An 18,811-nucleotide genomic window follows, 5' to 3' on the forward strand; every position below is an offset into this window, starting at 1 on the left:
CATTTTCATAATTAAACAATACAAAACATAATATTTACCTTTACAAAGATTACAATATTTACATCCCTGAGGGGAAATATAATACAATATATTACATTATTTACATTTGAACATTATGGAAAGTGCAAAAAACATCACAGGTTGTCCTCATTAGCAGCACAATATTCACTTATCAAGGAAGAAAGAGCGAGAAAAGCAGCACTAGGTTTCAGGGAGGGACACTGTGGACGTACTCCAAACTTTTCTGCACAGGAAGGTGCCATTCACAGCATTATATATTATTATATAGTATATATATATATTTTTTTTAACAGTCAGTCAATACGTTTCTGGTGTGTTGGGGCTTAGGCACACGTCTGCCGTCCACTGATGGTGCTCACATCTCTTCTCGACACAGAGGGCAGGTACCAGATTCCACCAGGACTCTGCAGTAGCAGCTCTCACATAAACACCGGTGGCTACAAGGCAGAAGAACCATGTCGACCTCTTCATCCAAACACGCCACACAACGGGTTTCTATAATCAGAAGAGAGGAAATCTTTATTGCATCTGACAACTCCAACACAAACACAATGACACCCTCCCTCTCTGTGGTCACAAATATGCAATTAGAACTAATTTGACCAGAAGGATTCTTCTAACCTGCTGGGTCGCTCATGTAGAAACTGAAGACTGAGAGATCAGACATTGAACTGCTGAGGCTTTCAACATCAGTTGAGGTGAGGCGTCTACGTACAGGTGCAGGACAGGATCTTTTGGTGAAGCCCCCCACCATTTCCTGTGATCCTGCAGTAATGAAAAAGAGAGAGGTTAAATCATTTGATCTTTTTTTAAAGCAGTTGTTCAAACCAGTGCATCATTAGTTTATGTTAGTAAATTTACCCAGGAGGAAAACGGAGCTTGTCTGTCCGTAGATGTCTATCATGGCCCACAGTGGCTTGCTGAGGTCCACTCCTTCTAGTACTTTGTGTTTCTCGTTGCTGTTTTGGACGTATATGCTGCCCTCTTTTGAAACCCAGAACATTAACTCTGAGCCAGCTTGGCAGTAGTCTTCAGGCACAGCAATAGCCCAGTGCCCGGGTTGCTCAGTGAGGTCTGGGATGGCCAAACAAGGCAGAGGTAGGGATCTGGCTGAGGGCGGCACATTGGTGAAGCCCACACGCAGACCTCTGGTCTGCCCCAATTCATCTTTCTCCACTCTGAGATGAACCTTCTCGTGGATCTTCACAGGGCGGTTGCTGAACACCACGCCGTTCCTGAACGTGCCCTCTCTCCTCTCTGCGATTTGACAGCCCTCTCTCAGGGTGACTGCGCTTCCCACAGCCTTGCTGTGGAAGGTCAGAGGGCCGAGGCACAATGAGCTGCAGGAGTGTGGCTCACAAGCTGCAAGAAAACAAAACCAAAACTGTGAATCTTGATGTTCAATCATATTTCAGTGAATTCTTTTTCAGTTCAAACTTGGGGGTTATATCTACACAACAACAGCATACAATAACAAACAGGAAGGCAGAGATTAAACAACTAGATCATATGTTTTACTACAGCACTGAACTTGCAGCTGACAACTCCAACACAAACACAATGACACCCTCCTCCTCTGTGGTCACAAATATGCAATTAGAACTAATTTGACTAGAAGGATTCTTCTAACCTGCTGGGTCGCTCATGTAGAAACTGAAGTTTGAGAGATCAGACATTGAACTGCTGAGGCTTTCAACATCAGTTGAGGTGAGGCGTCTACGTACAGGTGCAGGACAGGATCTTTTGGTGAAATCCCCCATTGTTTTCTGTGATCCTGCAACAATGAAAAGGAGAGAGGTTAAATCATTGATCTTTTTTCAGTCGTTCAAACCAGTGCATCATTAGTTTATGTTAGTATATTTACCCAGGAGGAAAATGGAGGTTGTCTGTCCGTAGATGTCTATCATGGCCCACAGTGGCTTGCTGAGGTCCACTCCTTCTAGTACTTTGTGTTTGTCGTTGCTGGTTTGGACGTATATGCTGCCACCTCTTGAAACCCAGAACTTTAACTCTGAACCAGCTTGGCAGTAGTATTCAGGCACAGCAATAGCCCAGTGCCCGGGTCGGTCAGTGAGGTCTGGGATGGCCAAGCAAGGCAGAGGTAGAGATCTGGCTGAGGGCGGCACATTGGTGAAGCCCACACGCAGACCTCCTGTCCTCCCCAAAACATCTTTCTCCACCCTGAGATGAACCTTCTCGTGGATCTTCACAGCGCGGTTGCTGAACACCACACCGTTTCTGAACGTGCCCTCTCTCCTCTCTGCGATGTGACAGCCCTCTCTCAGGGTGACTGCGCTTCCCACAGCCTTGTTGTGGAAGGTCAGAGTGCCGAGGCACAATGAGCTGCAGGAGTGTGGCTCACCAGCTGCAAGAAAACAAAACCAAAACTGTGAATCTTGATGTTCAATCATATTTAGTAAATTATTTTTCAGTTCAAACTTGGGGGTTATATGTACACAACAACAACAGCATACAATAACAAACAGGAAGGCAGAGATTAAACAACTAGATCATATGTTGATCATACTACATATGTTGATCATACTAGATCATAGTTGATCATACATACAATATGATCATACTACAGCACTGAACTTGCAGCTGACAACTCCAACACAAACACAATGACACCCTCCTCCTCTGTGTTCACAAATATGCAATTAGAACTAATTTGACCAGAAGGATTCTTCTAACCTGCTGTGTCACTCATGTCGAAACTGAAGATTGAGAGATCAGACATTGAACTGCTGAGGCTTTCAACATCAGTTGAGGTGAGGCGTCTACACACAGGTGCAGGTGCAGGTGCAGGTGCAGGTGCAGGTGCAGGTGCAGGTGCAGGTGCAGGTGCAGGTGCAGGACAGGATCTTTTGGTGAAGCCCCCCATCGTTTTCTGTGATCCTGCAGCAATGAAAAAGAGAGAGGTTAAATCCTTTGATCTTTTTTTAAAGCAGTTGTTCAAACCAGTACATCATTAATTTATGTTAGTAAATTTACCCAGGAGGAAAATGGAGCTTGTCTGTCCGTAGATGTCTATCATGGCCCACAGTGGCTGGCTGAGGTCCACTCCTTCTAGTACTTTGTGTTTCTCGTTGCTGGTTTGGACGTATATGCTGCCACCTCTTGAAACCCAGAACTTTAACTCTGAACCAGCTTGGCAGTAGTATTCAGGCACAGCAATAGCCCAGTGCCCGGGTCGGTCAGTGAGGTCTGGGATGGCCAAACAAGGCAGAGGTAGGGATCTGGCTGAGGGCGGCACATTGGTGAAGCCCACACGCAGACCTCCTGTCCGCCCCAATACATCTCTCTCCACCCTGAGATGAACCTTCTCGTGGATCTTCACAGGGCGGTTGCTGAACACCACGCCGTTCCTGAACGTGCCCTCTCTCCTCTCTGCGATTTGACAGCCCTCTCTCAGGGTGACTGCGCTTCCCACAGCCTTGCTGTGGAAGGTCAGAGGGCCGAGGCACAATGAGCTGCAGGAGTGTCGCTCACCAGCTGCAAGAAAACAAAACCAAAACTGTGAATCTTGATGTTCAATCATATTTACATATTTCAGTGAATTCTTTTTTAGTTCAAACTTGGGGGTTATATCTACACAACAACAACAGCATACAATAACAAACAGGAAGGCAAAGATTAAACAACTAGATCATATGTTTTACTACAGCACTGAACTTATACTGTATCCTGCATATCGCAACTATAAAATTATAAACAGTAACACTGAGAGTGACAGGTGCTCATTGTTATTTATTTCAAATGATTGTCTTTAAGTGATTATTTAAGGCATTTTAGTTTCTTCTCAGAGACATCAGTTTGGTACAATACTTGGGACATGTGCAATAACTGTAGACCGTGAAACTGTGTCTGAGCTGACCTTCTCTTCTGTTGCTGCTATTTTTAATGTTCCTATTTGATTAATGTTTTCTGTTATAACTGTGTTTGCCGTTTATATAGCACTGCTGTCTAAGACACATTCCCCGCAGGTTATCCCGATCCTGATCATACTTTTGCTTTTGAGGTGTCATAATTGAGACTCTGCAAGAGCAATATGTGACGCATAAACTATAGTAGGCCTGTTAACCTACTACTGTATGAAAAGCATTCTACTCATACCTGTATGTTTCAAGTAAACCACAGCCTATGGTTTCTGTTCATCTCCTACACTTTACAGTATAAGTCACAAATTATGAAATCCCCCCACTTCCTAATGCTGATCCTCTTCTTCATTTGTTAATCATACTGTACTGATAATGACCGGAGTATGAAGAACCTGCCTCTGTTTTGAATCTCAATAATGATAACTGAGAGAGTGACACGGTTTTCACTGAAAGATGTATAACAAGGTAATAAAAGGTTAAAAAAAAGAAAATAAAAGGTAAAAAAAAAAAAAAGATTTGTTGCATGCAAAATTTTGATTGACAGAATATCATATTGATAATTAAAGATGGATGTTAATTAACTCATTCTCTGTAAAGATGAAAGATAAAGGATGAATGTCTCACCTGAGTTCCTCTTGTCCCTGTCCCTAACCATGTTGAAGAGGAGTCCTGTAAGTGTCTTTGTGTCTTCAGAGACGATGTGTTCACTTCTGCACCTTGATTCATTTGTCCTGAAGTGGGAGTGTTAGCTTGGCTTTAAACATGTGGCATGTGCAATTTCAAAACACAAACATCCCCATGCATCACATTTAGAGGAAGAGAGGCGGCCTTAAGGGAGGAGCAAAGCTTTGGTAAATTTCCTAAAGCAGGGTGGAGCCAAGACCTGTGGAGGAGTTTTAACTCCATCTCTGGAAGTGACATTTACAAGAAACTGGGCAAAGTGTAACATAAATCCATAAAACCAGCTGTAAAATGTGAGTCTCACTTCCGTGCAGACTGTCAATAAAAAACTGTCAGGGTCAAGGGTCAAACAGACACATGTGTATGTTTACATTCCTGTGTACAAAATTAAACTGATTAAAAATAAACATTACTTAAAGTGTATTTCAGACAATGTATAAGAAATGCCCTCAGCTTTAATCACATTTCTGTATGTGGTTGTGCCTACATAACTTATTACACTTTAGAGTTAGGGGTTACTGGAACTGGCTTACATATACCTGTTCACTGTGTCTGCATGTGTTTACTATATACTTTCTTTTTAGATGCCAAAAACTGACACTTTGTGCACAGTGACCAGATTTTGGATGTTTTCCTTCTCTCCTGAAGCATCTCCTTGTGAATATAATAATTGTGTAAATGCCAGTGAAATCCTGCCATCTAGTGGCCGGTGAGCAGGGTATAAAAGGGAGGAGACCATTGTCACCTGTAAGCTCCTCCTGTGTGTCTATGCGCTCACCTGTGCGCATCTCCATCATCCCTTCCTTTGTTCTCCTCTGGCTGGCGCGACGTTTGTGCTGCTGGCCTTTTGTTTGGACCATGTTCGTGGCACTTTGAGTGAGTTTCCTTGGAGAATTATTTACAATCTTTGTGTTGGTGCGGGTCTCCTCATAGTTTGGTATTGTTTTATTGTTATTAGGAGAAAGACATTAGAGACAGCACTCTCCATCCTGCATTAGCTCCCTTGGTTTGTGGAACAAAGTATGTCGATTTTGGGCTATTACTTTATTTTTTATGTCTTGTTTTATTTTTTGTTTTGGGTGATGCCGCTCACATTATATTTTAATCAATCTGTGTTGGAGAAAATTCTAAGTGAAGTGTTTAATGTGTTTAACTTTTTCTTCTTGTGTTTTTTTTTGTATATTTCTCTATTTCATAGTTTTCATGGTGCTACATCAAGGGCAATAAACGTATGCACCCGTATGGAGCTCTCCGCCTCCATTCTTTGGGAACCACGGGTCCGCTACAAATTGTTTGCCATTTTTTCAAAGCCTCAGTACATTATTCTCTTAAGAAATGCAATGCAACATGACCTCATTTTACTTTAGCAGTAAGAAAGTCACCTGATTAGATTATTAAGGGACAGTGTGCAATTACATACATATCATATCATATCATGGAAAGTACCACTAAAGATATTGAATATCACTTCCCCGAATAACTCTGTGGAATGATAGAAGGTTCATACATGTCTGAGGGGTGAATCATGTAAAAGATGAGAGTTTACTCAAGTTTACTCAAGGACAACTATTTACCCCGGTCAAAGAACAAGAAGATCGCTGGACAGAACACTTTAAAGAGATCCTCAACCGAGATCCCCCAATACACCCATTAGAAATACAGGAAGCTTCAGAAGACCTAGACATCAGTACCAACTCACCAAACGCAGAACTCTTTAAAGCAGATACAGCAGTAGCTGCAAACATCCTCCTTTCACTGTACATCAACATCTGGACGGAAGGGAAGATACCAACTGATTGGACAGAAGGAGTGATCGTTGCAAAGAAAGGCACGTACATTATCTGACTGCAACAACTGGAGGGGCATTACACTTCTTTCTGTTCCCAGAAGAATATTCTGCAAAATCATTATACATCAAATAACAGCTGTCGACAAAACATTTAGAAATGAACAAGCTGGTTTTAGGAGGAAAGGGATGTGTTGACCAGATCTTCACTCTCAGAAACATCACTGAGCAGTGCAGTGAATGGTAACGACAGCTTTACATCAACTTCATTGATGGATGCTTTTGACAGCATCCATCGTGATAGTCTCTGGAAGATTATGAGAAGTTATGGCATCTTAAAACTTAAAAGCAAATCTGGAAATCAAGCCAATACAGAACTAAAACAAAACTCAGGATCTACCAAAGCTGTATACTGTCGACGCTACTGTACGGTGCAGAATGCTGGAAGACCACAGAAAGTGACATACACAAACTATCCACATTTCACACATCATGCCTGCGAAAAATCCTACATACATTCTGGCCCAAGACCATCTCAAACAATAAACATCTACAACATGTACAACATAATCACTAGTGGGTGTCCTTGTCCTCCATACACACCAGACACTGGTCATCATAAAGTGTTCATCTATGATCAGAAGAGAGGAATCTTTACTGTGAGGCTGACAACATCAACTCAAACATTGGGCCCTAGTTTGCTGGCGCAGCGCAGGTGGCGCAAGGTAACGCAGCTGGTCTAATGCAAGTTTCGACCAGCGCAGCCTAGTGCAAAGTCAGATTGGAAGATTGGTAGATCGCGCTGCGCTGAGATAGGCGTGGCCGCGCAGCAGGGGGAGGCGTCACAGATTCAGCTTGGTGCAGTGGAAGTTTTGTGCGAAAATGTCCCGCCGAGGTTGCGCTGAAAGCTCGCCACCTCAAACCAGGTCTACTCTCAGCGCAGGGCGGAGCGCAGCAGGTGCAGTGGAAGTTAGACTGACTGACCTGCAGTGCACACACGTCACCAAGACCTCACAGGCAGATCTCCACAGTTCCAGGCACATTTCAATGCAATAAATATCCACAATAACCACTATTTAATGCAACTAACGGAATCAACACGTGAATTTATATCTATATAGATTGTCCCGTCACATCTGACGTCAGATCAAAGCAGAGATCAAAGGCTGTCGGCGGTAAAGGAAACTCCACCTGAATTAACACAGCAGGGACGAACTGGCACTGAAAAGCAGCTGTGGATGTCCCAAAAGCAGGACTGAGGGTGGATGACTGCATGTCGCTGCCGTGTTGAGATACCACTCTGCCCTTGTGATGATCGCTTTATTTATTTATTTACTTATTAATTCATTAGCGCGAGCGACCGCATCACGCATAGCCGTAATGAAAAACAAAACACAAATCTTCATCTCTCTTAGTCCACCACAACAGCCTCGGTATCAGATAGTCAGTATATAGCCTACTACAGTATACTCAGCATCTCTATCACAGAAAAAAAAGAGACGGACAGAGAGAGAGAGAGAGAGAGAGAGAGAGCGTCCTTTACGCTGATTTCATCCCGCATGGTGTTTGTTTATGTTGTGATTACACCTCTCATCTTACTTACACAGGGTTTGAATAAATGTGAGTTTCTTTATTAGTTTATTAGTTGTTGTTTCTTACATTGGGCAGGGGTTCTCAGTGTATCAGATCAAACCTGATTAAGGATATTAGTAAACTCATTATTGGTCACTCTGAGCTCGGACCTCCGGACCAAAACAGCTGTTTCCTCCTGGGAGAGGTTCGGCCTCTGGCGTCGCTGTCTCCTCCGTCCATGTCCAAGTATAAAATGACAAACTTGCAGCGCGCATCGCCCGCCGCGCAGTTAAAGGTGAGGAGAGGAGCTCATTTGATTGGTGAAGATCTGACTCGGCTGTGTCAAACCCACTCCACGCCTTTCTCTCCTCCTCCTGTCTCCCTCCCGCCCTGTCTCCTCCCTCTTCGCCGTTTGCGCCGGGAGGAGGGACGAGGGGAGGGGCTGCGCTGGTCTAAGTCTGACTGCGTGGCCCACCAAACTTGCGAGATGGACCTAGACACGCCTCGTTCGCGTGGCGAAGCTGCGCTGAGGTTAGACTTCACCCGGTCTACAAAACTAGGGCCCAATGACGTATAAATGAGCAAAACAGTAAAATTGGAGGGGATGTGGTTAGAATGACTTTTTTCCTGCTGGGTCGTTCATGTCACTTTTTACACAACAGTTTAAGAGGAGCTTGGGACATAGGACGACATAGGTGAACGCATGGACAGAGGCAGTACACACACGAGTTGCACAGGTGGTCACGGACAACATGGAGACAATACTAATAATACAGACAAAGTTCAGACTAAGTGGGGCTGATCTTGTTGAGCTTATCAGCTTCAGGTAAGGCGTGGCATTCAAGAGCAGGATGTTTTTGTGCAAATCAACCTCATTTAGTCTGAGCTTGTTGCAGCAAATACAAGTGGCATTAAATCATTCAATCTTTTAGAAAAAATGTTTTTCTTTTGCTGCATGTTGAATACTCTGCAAACAAGTAGCCTGCATACCAACAAGAAAAGCAGGCTGTAAAGTAAACATGGCAGTAGTGGTGGCAGTGAACCTACAGGAGGGAAATAGAGCACATCTGTCTATAAATGTCTACCGTGGCCCACAGTAGCTGACTGAGGTCCACTGCTGTTAGTAGGTTGTGCTGTGTGCAATTGTTGCTCTCAACACACACAACTACATGAAGTATTTTCTCTTTAATGCTGAGAGTTGACATTGCGATTGTGAAAGATGTGTCTGTTTTCATGCTCATTCAAGTCCAGACTGACACAACTGTCAACATCAAGTGAGGCAGGACATGGGGACACATTCAGTGTCAGAGAGAAATAATATAGTTTTCATATATTCAGGTTATCATTGAAAAAATGTAGTTTGATGCATAACCAAAACGTTAAGTAACCTAATAGAGCTGCTGCAGCTTGTCATGTAATGTGTAAATTCCATGAATGCATGTTGCAGATATGCAAACATGAGGGTAACCCACCACAAAAAATCTGCACAGTTTGTCAAACTGTAGGAGAGATCCAACATGTATATTTAAACCTTCATGTAGTAGAAACACAAACATATGTGCACATGTGGAACTGTTTCACTTTTGCATTAAGTAAATAATTTACAAAAAGCTTTTGTGCTCATTTCATTTGGTTTCCAAGGTCAAACTGCAAGCACGTGACTGTACTGTGTTTAGTCTTTAGTCTTTAATCATTCACTTCACAGTGATAAGACTGTAAACAAGTCATAATGAAACTAGCTGATGTTGTACTTTCACATTTAATGAAGAAAGAAAACATGCACTCTCAAAAAAAAAAGGTCCGGAGGTAACCGATTTTGTATCCTTCAACTGAGACTGAATTATTCTAGACCTAATCAGAAAAAAATAAAATGGTATTTTTGTCTAGCACTTTTCATTTAATAGATTTATTAACTGAAAGATTACAGTTTGTACGAGAACTGTGTATAAGCTTGTATTACAGGAATGATCAAACACATCGCATCACATGTGCCTATATCAGTGAGGTATTAAAAGTTTGTAACAAAGGACACAAGTGTTGCTGGCTTTCTTGTTTGTACTTTCACATTTGAACATGTTTTACATGTTTGTGAACTGTCACAAGAACAAGGATCGGCAGCTGCAAGTTTGAACTGTATCTGCAGTATGGATCATTGCAGATATTGATATTTTATATCAATTGCTGATCTTGCATTAATTTTCAAAATTACAAATCAACAAGATTGCATTTTCAAAATCTACTCAGTAACACCCTCTTATTTTAAGGTTTCATTCATGACCTTGTAAGAGAACAGAAAACTAAACAATATCCGACGTTGAACAAATCAGTGAGTGGAACATGAATGGAAATTGTATTGTCATGTTCTTTCATGAATTATAATAATCTCATTTAATAAATCATGTTAAGGGATGAGTATCAACTTAATAAGTGAATAGATGTAGGAAGGAAGGAATTGAATTAGTAGAAAGTAGACTTGCGTGATGTTTACGGGGTTTATTTTCACAGACATTTTCATAATTAAACAATACAAAACATAATATTCATACAAACTTTAACTTTACAAAGATTACAAGATTTACAACCCTGAGGGGAAATATAATACAATATATTACATTATTTACATTTGAACATTATGGTAAGTGCAAAAAACATCACAGGTTGTCCTCATTAGCAGCACAATATTCACAGTGAAAAAAGCAGCACTAGGTTTCAGGGAGGAACACTGTGGACGTACTCCAAAATTTTCTGCACAGACAGGTGCCATTCACAGCATATCGTTTTTTTTTTTACAGTCAGTCAATAAGTTTCTGGTGTCTTGGGGCTTAGGCACACGTCTGCCCTCCACTGATGGTGCTCACATCTCTTCTCGACACAGAGGGCAGGTACCAAACTCCACCAGGACTCTGCAGTAGCAGCTCTCACATAAACACCGGTGGCTACAAGGCAGAAGAACCATGTCGACCTCTTCATCCAAACACGCCACACAACGGGTTTCTATAATCAGAAGAGAGGAAATCTTTATTGCAGCTGACAACTCCAACACAAACACAATGACACCCTCCCTCTCTGTGGTCACAAATATGCAATTATATAGAACTAATTTGACCAGAAGGATTCTTCTAACCTGCTGGGTCGCTCATGTAGAAACTGAAGACTGAGAGATCAGACATTGAACTGCTGAGGCTTTCAACATCAGTTGAGGTGAGGCGTCTACGTACAGGTGCAGGACAGGATCTTCTGGTGAAAACCCCCATCGTTTTCTGTGATCCTGCAGTAATGAAAAAGAGAGAGGTTAAATCATTTGATCTTTTTTTTAAAGCAGTCGTTCAAACCAGTGCATCATTAGTTTATGTTAGTATATTTACCCAGGAGGAAAACGGAGCTTGTCTGTCCGTAGATGTCTATCATGGCCCACAGTGGCTTGCTGAGGTCCACTCCTTCTAGTACTTTGCGTTTCTCGTTGCTGGTTTGGACGTATATGCTGCCACCTCTTGAAACCCAGAACTTTAACTCTGAGCCAGCTTGGCAGTAGTATTCATGCACAGGAGCAGCCCAGTGCCCGGGTCGGTCAGTGAGGTTTGGGATGGCCAAACAAGGCAGAGGTAGGGATCTGGCTGAGGGCGGCACATTGGTGAAGCCCACACGCAGACCTCCTGTCCACTGCAATACATCTTTCTCCACCCTGAGATGAACCTTCTCGTGGATCTTCACTGGGCGGTTGCTGAACACCACGCCGTTCCTGAACGTGCCGTCTCTCCTCTCTGCGATTTGACAGCCCTCTCTCAGGGTGACTGCGCTTCCCACAGCCTTGTTGTGGAAGGTCAGAGGGCCGAGGCACAATGAGCTGCAGGAGTGTCGCTCACCAGCTGCAAGAAAACAAAACCAAAACTGTGAATCTTGATGTTCAATCATATTTACATATTTCAGTGAATTCTTTTTCAGTTCTAACTTGGGGGTTATATCTACACAACAACAACAGCATACAATAACAAACAGGAAGGCAGAGATTAAACAACTAGATCATATGTTTTACTACAGCACTGAACTTATACTGTATCATGTATATCACAACTATACAATTATAAACAGTAACACTGAGAGTGACAGGTGCTCATTGTTATTTATTTCAAATGATTGTCTTTAAGTGATTATTTGTGGCATTTTAGTTTCTCTTGTGTTGCTGCTATTTTTAATGTTCCTATTTGACCAATGTTTTCTGTTATAATTGTGCTTGCCGTTTATATAGCACTGCTGTCAAAGACAAATTTCCCACAGGTTTATCCCGATCCTGATCATACTTTCGCTTTTGAGATGTCATAATTGAGACTCTGCAAGAGCAATATGTGACTCATAAACTATAGTATGACTCTTAACCTGCTACTGTATGAAAAGCATTCTACTCATACCTGCACGTTTCAAGTAAACCACAGCCTATGGTTTCTGTTCATCTACTACACTTTACAGTATAAAAAAGTAATAAATTATAAAATCCCCCCACTTCCTAATGCTAATCCTCTTCTTCATTTGCTAATCATCTGTTTTACTGTACTGATCATGACCGGAGTATGAAGAACCTGCCTCTGTTTTCTATCTCAATAATGATAACTCAGAGAGTGACACGGTTTTCACAAGTATAACAAGGTAATAAAAGGTTTAAAAAGAAGATATAAGGTAAAAAAGATTTGTTGCATGCAAAATTTTGATTGACAGAATATCATATTGATAATTAAAGCTGTGTGTTAATCAACTGATTCTCTGTAAAGATGAAAGATAAAGGATGAATGTCTCACCTGAGTTCCTCATGTCCCTGTCCCTAACCATGTTGACGAGGAGTCCTGTAAGTGTCTTTGTGTCTTCAGAGACGATGTGTTCACTTCTGCACCTTGCTTCATTTGTCCTGAAGTGGGAGTGTTAGCTTGGTTTTAAACATGTGGCATGTGCAATTTCAAAACACAAACATCCCCATGCATCACTTTTAGAGGAAGAGAGGCGGCCTTAAGGGAGGAGCAAAGCTTTGGTAAATTTCCTAAAGCAGGGTGGAGCCAAGACCTGAGGAGGAGATTTCCATCTTCTCCTATGGAAGTCACATTTACAAGAAACTGGGCATAGCGTAACATAAATCCATAAAACCAGCTGTAAAATGTGAGTCTCACTTCCGTGCAGACTATGTCAATAATAAACTGTCAGGGTCAAGGGTCAAACAGACACATGTGTATGTTTTCATCCCTGTGTACGAAATGAAACTGATTAAAAATAAACATTACTTACTGTATTTCAGACAATGTATAAGAAATGCCCTCAGCTTTAATCACATTTCTGTATGTGGTTCAGCCTACATTTTATACTAGTAACTTATTACACTTTAGAGTTAGGGGTTACTGGAACTGGCTTACATAGCATACCTGTTCACTGTGTCTGCATGTGTTTACTATATAATTTCTTTTTAGATGCCAAAAACTGACACTTTGTGCACAGTGACCAGATTTTGGATGTTTTCCTTCTCTCCTGACATAATTATTTGCAATTTTTTCAAAGCCTCAGTACATTATTCTCTTAAGAAATGCAATGCAACATGAGCTCAAAGCAGTAAGAAAGTCACCTGATTGACAACATATCATGGAAAGTACCAAAGATATTGCATATCACTTCCCCCGAATAACTCTGTGGAATGGTAGCAGGTTCATACATGTCTGAGGGGTGAATCATGTAAAAGATGAGAGTTTACTCAAGTTTACTCAGATGTAAACCGTGATGCCATGACCCATAATGTAAATACGCTTTGTTGCCCTCTACAGGACACAAGTGCTCATTCTGGCCGCAGCTCTGATCATGTGACAGGATGAGGACATGAATAGAAACCTAAGGTGACATCATCTCTTGGAAAGTTACTGACAAACCCATGATTTTTCCCAGGATATTCCAGCGTGGAAGACACAGCTGACCACACTTAAAGCATGCATACAATGCCCGCTATACTCAGGCAGTGTATGTGTTCTACCACATGTTACATCATACATGAATGGTGATTTATATACATGTATTGGATAAAGAATTGTATTTTTTTTTCTTGTTTGTTTGTTGCTTTTTGCGTTTACTTTTTTTCATATAAGAATAAAATAGTAGTATCCTACAGCCTGTGCTTCACAAACATGCCAGTTTGTAAATTAGCAAAGTGCAGTAGATAGAGCACCTTGTTAATTATAACACATGTTCAACAGGTCTGAAAACAAACTACGATTAAAAATGTAAAACTGAAAGTATTGATGTGCAGCATGAAGAAACCTGTCAACACCTTTAGGCAGTTAATACAGACACAATGAAGCAGAACAAACACAACTAATAGCAATTATACACTCTAACATATCCATGTATTAGTTGTAAATGTTACTCTTACATATTAATTGATTAATTGATCATTTATTTTTTCAATCAGTAGGCTATTGTTTAATTTGGACAGATATTTTAAATTCTAAAACTGTAAAATAAAACGTTTATGTTGTCTTAATAGGCTACTTATCATCATATCTTTTTAAAAACAAAACCAATGCTAGTTCAATATGACACATTTACAACACCGTCATATTACTAGGTACTTCTAATCTTACAATGGTAAAATCGGAAGTGCTTTATTACCATTTTGGATCTATGAGATATAACAGAGATCAAAGGACTGTTTATTATCTGTACTCTTTATACCACCAGGGCTCAGATAAGGTTTGATTGAGGATGGTGCTTTGACTGAACACTCATATACATATGTATTTCCAAAAGCACAACCATAACCACTTAAAATCCTCATAGACTGTTTATCAATGAACTGAATGATGAATGGTCTTTTAACTAATCCTCCATAAACTGGTGCATAAATGCAGATTTTATTTTGGTTGGATTATGTTATTTTACATACAATAAAAAATATATATATATATTATTTCACATTTTCATGTCACTGGGATTAAACCAGAGACAGAGCAACCCTCCTCCTCCTCCTCCTCCTCCTCCTCCTCCTCTGTGTACTCCAGCTGCCTCAGCTCCACCACACTTGGTCAGACATGGCAGGCCATCAAAAAATCAACTTGTTCCCACTCCACCTGTTCAAAAAACTATTAATCTGCTGCCTTCCAATAAAAGGCTTGGCTCTCAGCGACGAGCCAATAGGACAGCATTAAAGCAGTGAGACCCAGGCCAATCCCTGGCTGCATTCTAATGTGGCCTATCTTTATCAAGGTGCCACTCCATTTCCACATACTGCTTATTTATGATTTCTGAGGGGAGAGCCGCCAGGAGGCAAATGTCTTTAGGAGCAAACTAACATCTGTGTCCGGAGGGCTGAACCAAAACTTCAGCTATGGAGCTATCACACACCACCTTGTGGCTGAGAAGAGGTGAAAGGCGACAGTGAAGCGTTAAACTGCTGCTACAGATGTGGTAGCAACTCTGGCATACACCAGAGACAAAACTGCCATTACTGCGCTTAATTATTTGTATATCTGGTGCGTGGTGCCAGATCCAGACATCACTTGCGGGTGAGAGAACTTCTCGCAGGCCCATCAGAGGTTCTTTCCTGCCTGGATCTTACTGGATGTCTGACTGAGACCTGGAGGCAGAGTTACAAACTTCACATGGATCCAAACATCCAGGGGTCTTTCCTGTTCAACAACAGCCTCAACCAGTTCCCCTCGGACCTCAAGGCACCGATGTGCCAGTACTCGGTGCCAAACTCCTTCTACAAGCTCAACCCGGGCCTGAACAGCCATCTGCAGCCAGGGACGCCTCACGGCATCAGCGACATCCTGAGCCGCTCCATGGTGGGGATGGGCTCCACGGGCACCACCACCCTGCTGTCGGGATACTCAACCATGGGGGGGTTCGGCCCCTCCGTCACCAGCACGTCCATGTACTATAACCGAGACTACAACTCCTCGCTGGGCGGCTTCTCCAAGCCGGGCGGCGAGTGCCCCACGAAGGCTCGGGGAGTGAGCTGCTGGGCTGAGAGCAGCTGTGACTGGAGAGGAGGGAGGCAGCAGTGCACCAACAGTGAGTGTGAGCGCTGCAGACCGGGCTCAGCATCCAGCCCATCACTACATCACAACTCCCCAGTGTCTGTCTCACTTTTAGATTTGACCTTTGTATTTGACTGAATAACAGTCATGTTGCACTTGATGACAAATCAGTGTTTTAATAGCTTTAAGTCATTATAGCTAAGGTTTATTAAAGACGTAGAATCTAAAACAAAAAAACAGCTGCTAAATTAATTGTGTCAAACATGCAGTCAAATATATTTATTAAATGCCACTTTTAAATGTGCATTTTCTATGTTTATCATACTGCACAAAACTGTTTATTAATGTAGATAATACAGTACATGATATTTAGCTCTAATAATATTGAATCCATTCAGTCTAACACAGCTTATGAGCTGCAAATTCAGTTTGTGACTGTAGAATAAAAATGTCACACTATGTCTAAATTAAAAAAAAAAAAAAAAAAACTTTTGACACTCCTTTTTTCTGTGGTAAATCTTCAAGTGTATGAAAGCTGTTTTATGTTTTTAATGTTTTCTGCTTTGATATTGTTTAGGTAGTGGTCCTCTCGGAGAAATGTCCGGCAGGAAGAAACACACCAGACCAACATTTAGCGGACATCAGATATTTGCTCTGGAGAAAACATTTGAACAGACCAAATACTTGGCCGGGCCTGAGAGAGCGAGACTGGCTTATTCTCTGGGGATGACTGAATCACAAGTCAAGGTAAATTTTATGGCATTTTTGACTTTTATTATTATTATTATTAATTAATTAATTTATGTTCATGCTGTTTTTGTTGTACCTTATGATTTTCTGTGCAGGAAAGCCTTGTATCTGCTATGTCATGTTTAGGAAGGTATTACAAAATGTGAGTTTATTTTTGCCATTTAATTGGTCCACTTAATCTACTTACAAGTGGAGTAGAAAGACAAACTTCTCATCCTAATTATAAGGAGGTCAACAGCAGGTCACTCACCATCATTCAGAAACGGGGTCATAGATCATCTCAGTTTGCAGCCTCTATGCACCTGATACACGGGACATTTCTCATCAGTCACTGACAGTGAAAGCAAAACTGTGTTGTGTTCAGGTGTGGTTTCAGAACCGACGTACCAAGTGGAGGAAGAAGAGCGCCTCGGAGCCCAGCTCCACGCAGGCCAGCCACGCGGGGCAGGGCGGGGAGGCCTCCGAGAACGAGGTGGAGGACGAGGAGTACAACAAGCCCCTGGACCCGGACTCAGACGACGACAAGATCCGACTGCTGCTGCGCAAACACCGCAGGGCTTTCTCCGTCCTGCGCCTCGGGCCGCACCACGTCTGATAACACGCCGCGTGGGAGTTTAGCCTTCAAAGCTACGCGGGAACACGACGCCACTCAACACACACACACACACACACACACACGCACACGCTTCTCGGCAGACCTGCATGATTAAATGAAATTATTTAAGTTTAATCAACTAGCAGTCACGCATGTTCAGAAGAGGTCAAATGTGCTCGACCAACTGAAGAGCAGCAACGTGTTCAGGCTCAGAACAGGCAGAAAAAAAAATAAAGCTAAAAAAAAAAAAAAAAAAAAAAGTTGTTTACTTTTGTAAGTTACAAATGATCTCTGGCCTGTTAAATGTTACACTGATATGTGGAGGATTGTGTCATACAGTACACTTCATTTTGTAAAAACACAAGAAAATAACATGAAAAAAACTGCATGATGATATTGATAACAGTGATAAATTATATATTAAAAAAAGAGAGAGTGACCTGATATTATTCACGTGCCCTCTTTTTGAACAGCTGAAGTCATTTGTGATTATTTTGTGCTTATTTTGAATTTCAAAATAAAACTGAAATATGGAATAACTTAATGCAACTCTTCTAGTTTATTAATTTACCCATTGTGCCTTGATGGACAAATGTGGCAAATATGGCCCCACTATCACAAATTCAGAAAATACATTTACAGCAAAATCAAAGATAATGCCATCTTTGGCCAAATTTGCTGAATTTGCTTTTAAATATTATTTCACATTCTTGCTGTATAATTCATATACCGGTATGTGTATGTGTTAAAACAGGCTGGGCTGCTGCTATTATCTATTACAATATTCCTCATAGGGTTCAGCCAGAGCGATTGATATAATATCAGTCGCTAAATGAAAATGTTGGGGAGAAAAATGTCACATTAATGTTTATCAATCAGTTTAAATTCTTACTTTTAAGTGCAAATTCAAACTTAAACATTCATCGTATGGCTGCACTGCCTCAACTTTGCTGCCAAGTGACAGTTTAAATGAAAATGAACAAAAGCTGAGGACAGGTGCAGAGGTCAAAGGCCAAATCTTGCATCATTTACCAGTGCGGTATGGCTTAATTGAAGACAATGACCCCCACAATCCACTCCAACATAAAATCAATAGCAGCAGAGCAGCTCATTTACCACTCGGCTCTGAGTTCAGACTCCATCTGGTTCAGGCAGCTGACATCAGGCCAGATGAGTGTGTTTAAGAAACATCCAAGGAATGCTGCGGTGACAATGAAGATAATTAAATTTGCTGGAGTAAAACAACAAAGGACTTTATTTGTTTCAATGAATTGCCATCCCAGTTATTATGTAACTGTTGCTGAAGTCCATGTCAGAGCTACGATAACAAATAACAATTTTCAGGAGGCAGTACACAGCGCTGTCTAATCTTTATCTTATTTATTTTTTTGTATTTAGATTTATCTGTTTTAAAACACACAAAATAAAATGCAATAAAAGTTAGAATCAGTCACTTGATGAGTTGGGTTGGTTGAGTGAAACAACTGGCTCCATTCCAGGTTTAGAGGGCAGACTATTTTAG

General features: G+C 41.5%; 2 protein-coding genes across 2 annotated transcripts; one reads left to right on the top strand and one right to left on the bottom strand.

The window, feature by feature from the left end:
* Positions 1 to 350: 350 nt before the first annotated feature.
* On the bottom strand, positions 351 to 17,220 carry LOC310991043 (neuralized-like protein 4). The gene is made up of 12 exons (XM_083978613.1): positions 17,082 to 17,220; positions 16,945 to 16,996; positions 12,732 to 12,838; positions 11,307 to 11,807; positions 11,066 to 11,209; positions 3,016 to 3,516; positions 2,716 to 2,919; positions 1,886 to 2,386; positions 1,652 to 1,795; positions 883 to 1,383; positions 643 to 786; positions 351 to 516 (listed from the first exon to the last, which is right to left on the bottom strand). The coding sequence occupies exons 3-12, from the start codon at positions 12,760 to 12,762 to the stop codon at positions 377 to 379; spliced, it is 2,811 nt and encodes a 936-aa protein (XP_083834739.1). The 5' UTR covers positions 12,763 to 12,838; positions 16,945 to 16,996; positions 17,082 to 17,220; the 3' UTR covers positions 351 to 376.
* On the top strand, positions 15,165 to 17,483 carry nkx6.3 (NK6 homeobox 3). Its single transcript, XM_083978524.1, has 3 exons — positions 15,165 to 15,978; positions 16,522 to 16,691; positions 17,059 to 17,483. The coding sequence occupies exons 1-3, from the start codon at positions 15,564 to 15,566 to the stop codon at positions 17,287 to 17,289; spliced, it is 816 nt and encodes a 271-aa protein (XP_083834650.1). The 5' UTR covers positions 15,165 to 15,563; the 3' UTR covers positions 17,290 to 17,483.
* Positions 17,484 to 18,811: the final 1,328 nt, after the last annotated feature.

Source organism: Trachurus trachurus (assembly GCF_905171665.1).
Source record: "Trachurus trachurus genome assembly, chromosome: 9".
NCBI classification, from domain to species: domain Eukaryota; kingdom Metazoa; phylum Chordata; class Actinopteri; order Carangiformes; family Carangidae; genus Trachurus; species Trachurus trachurus.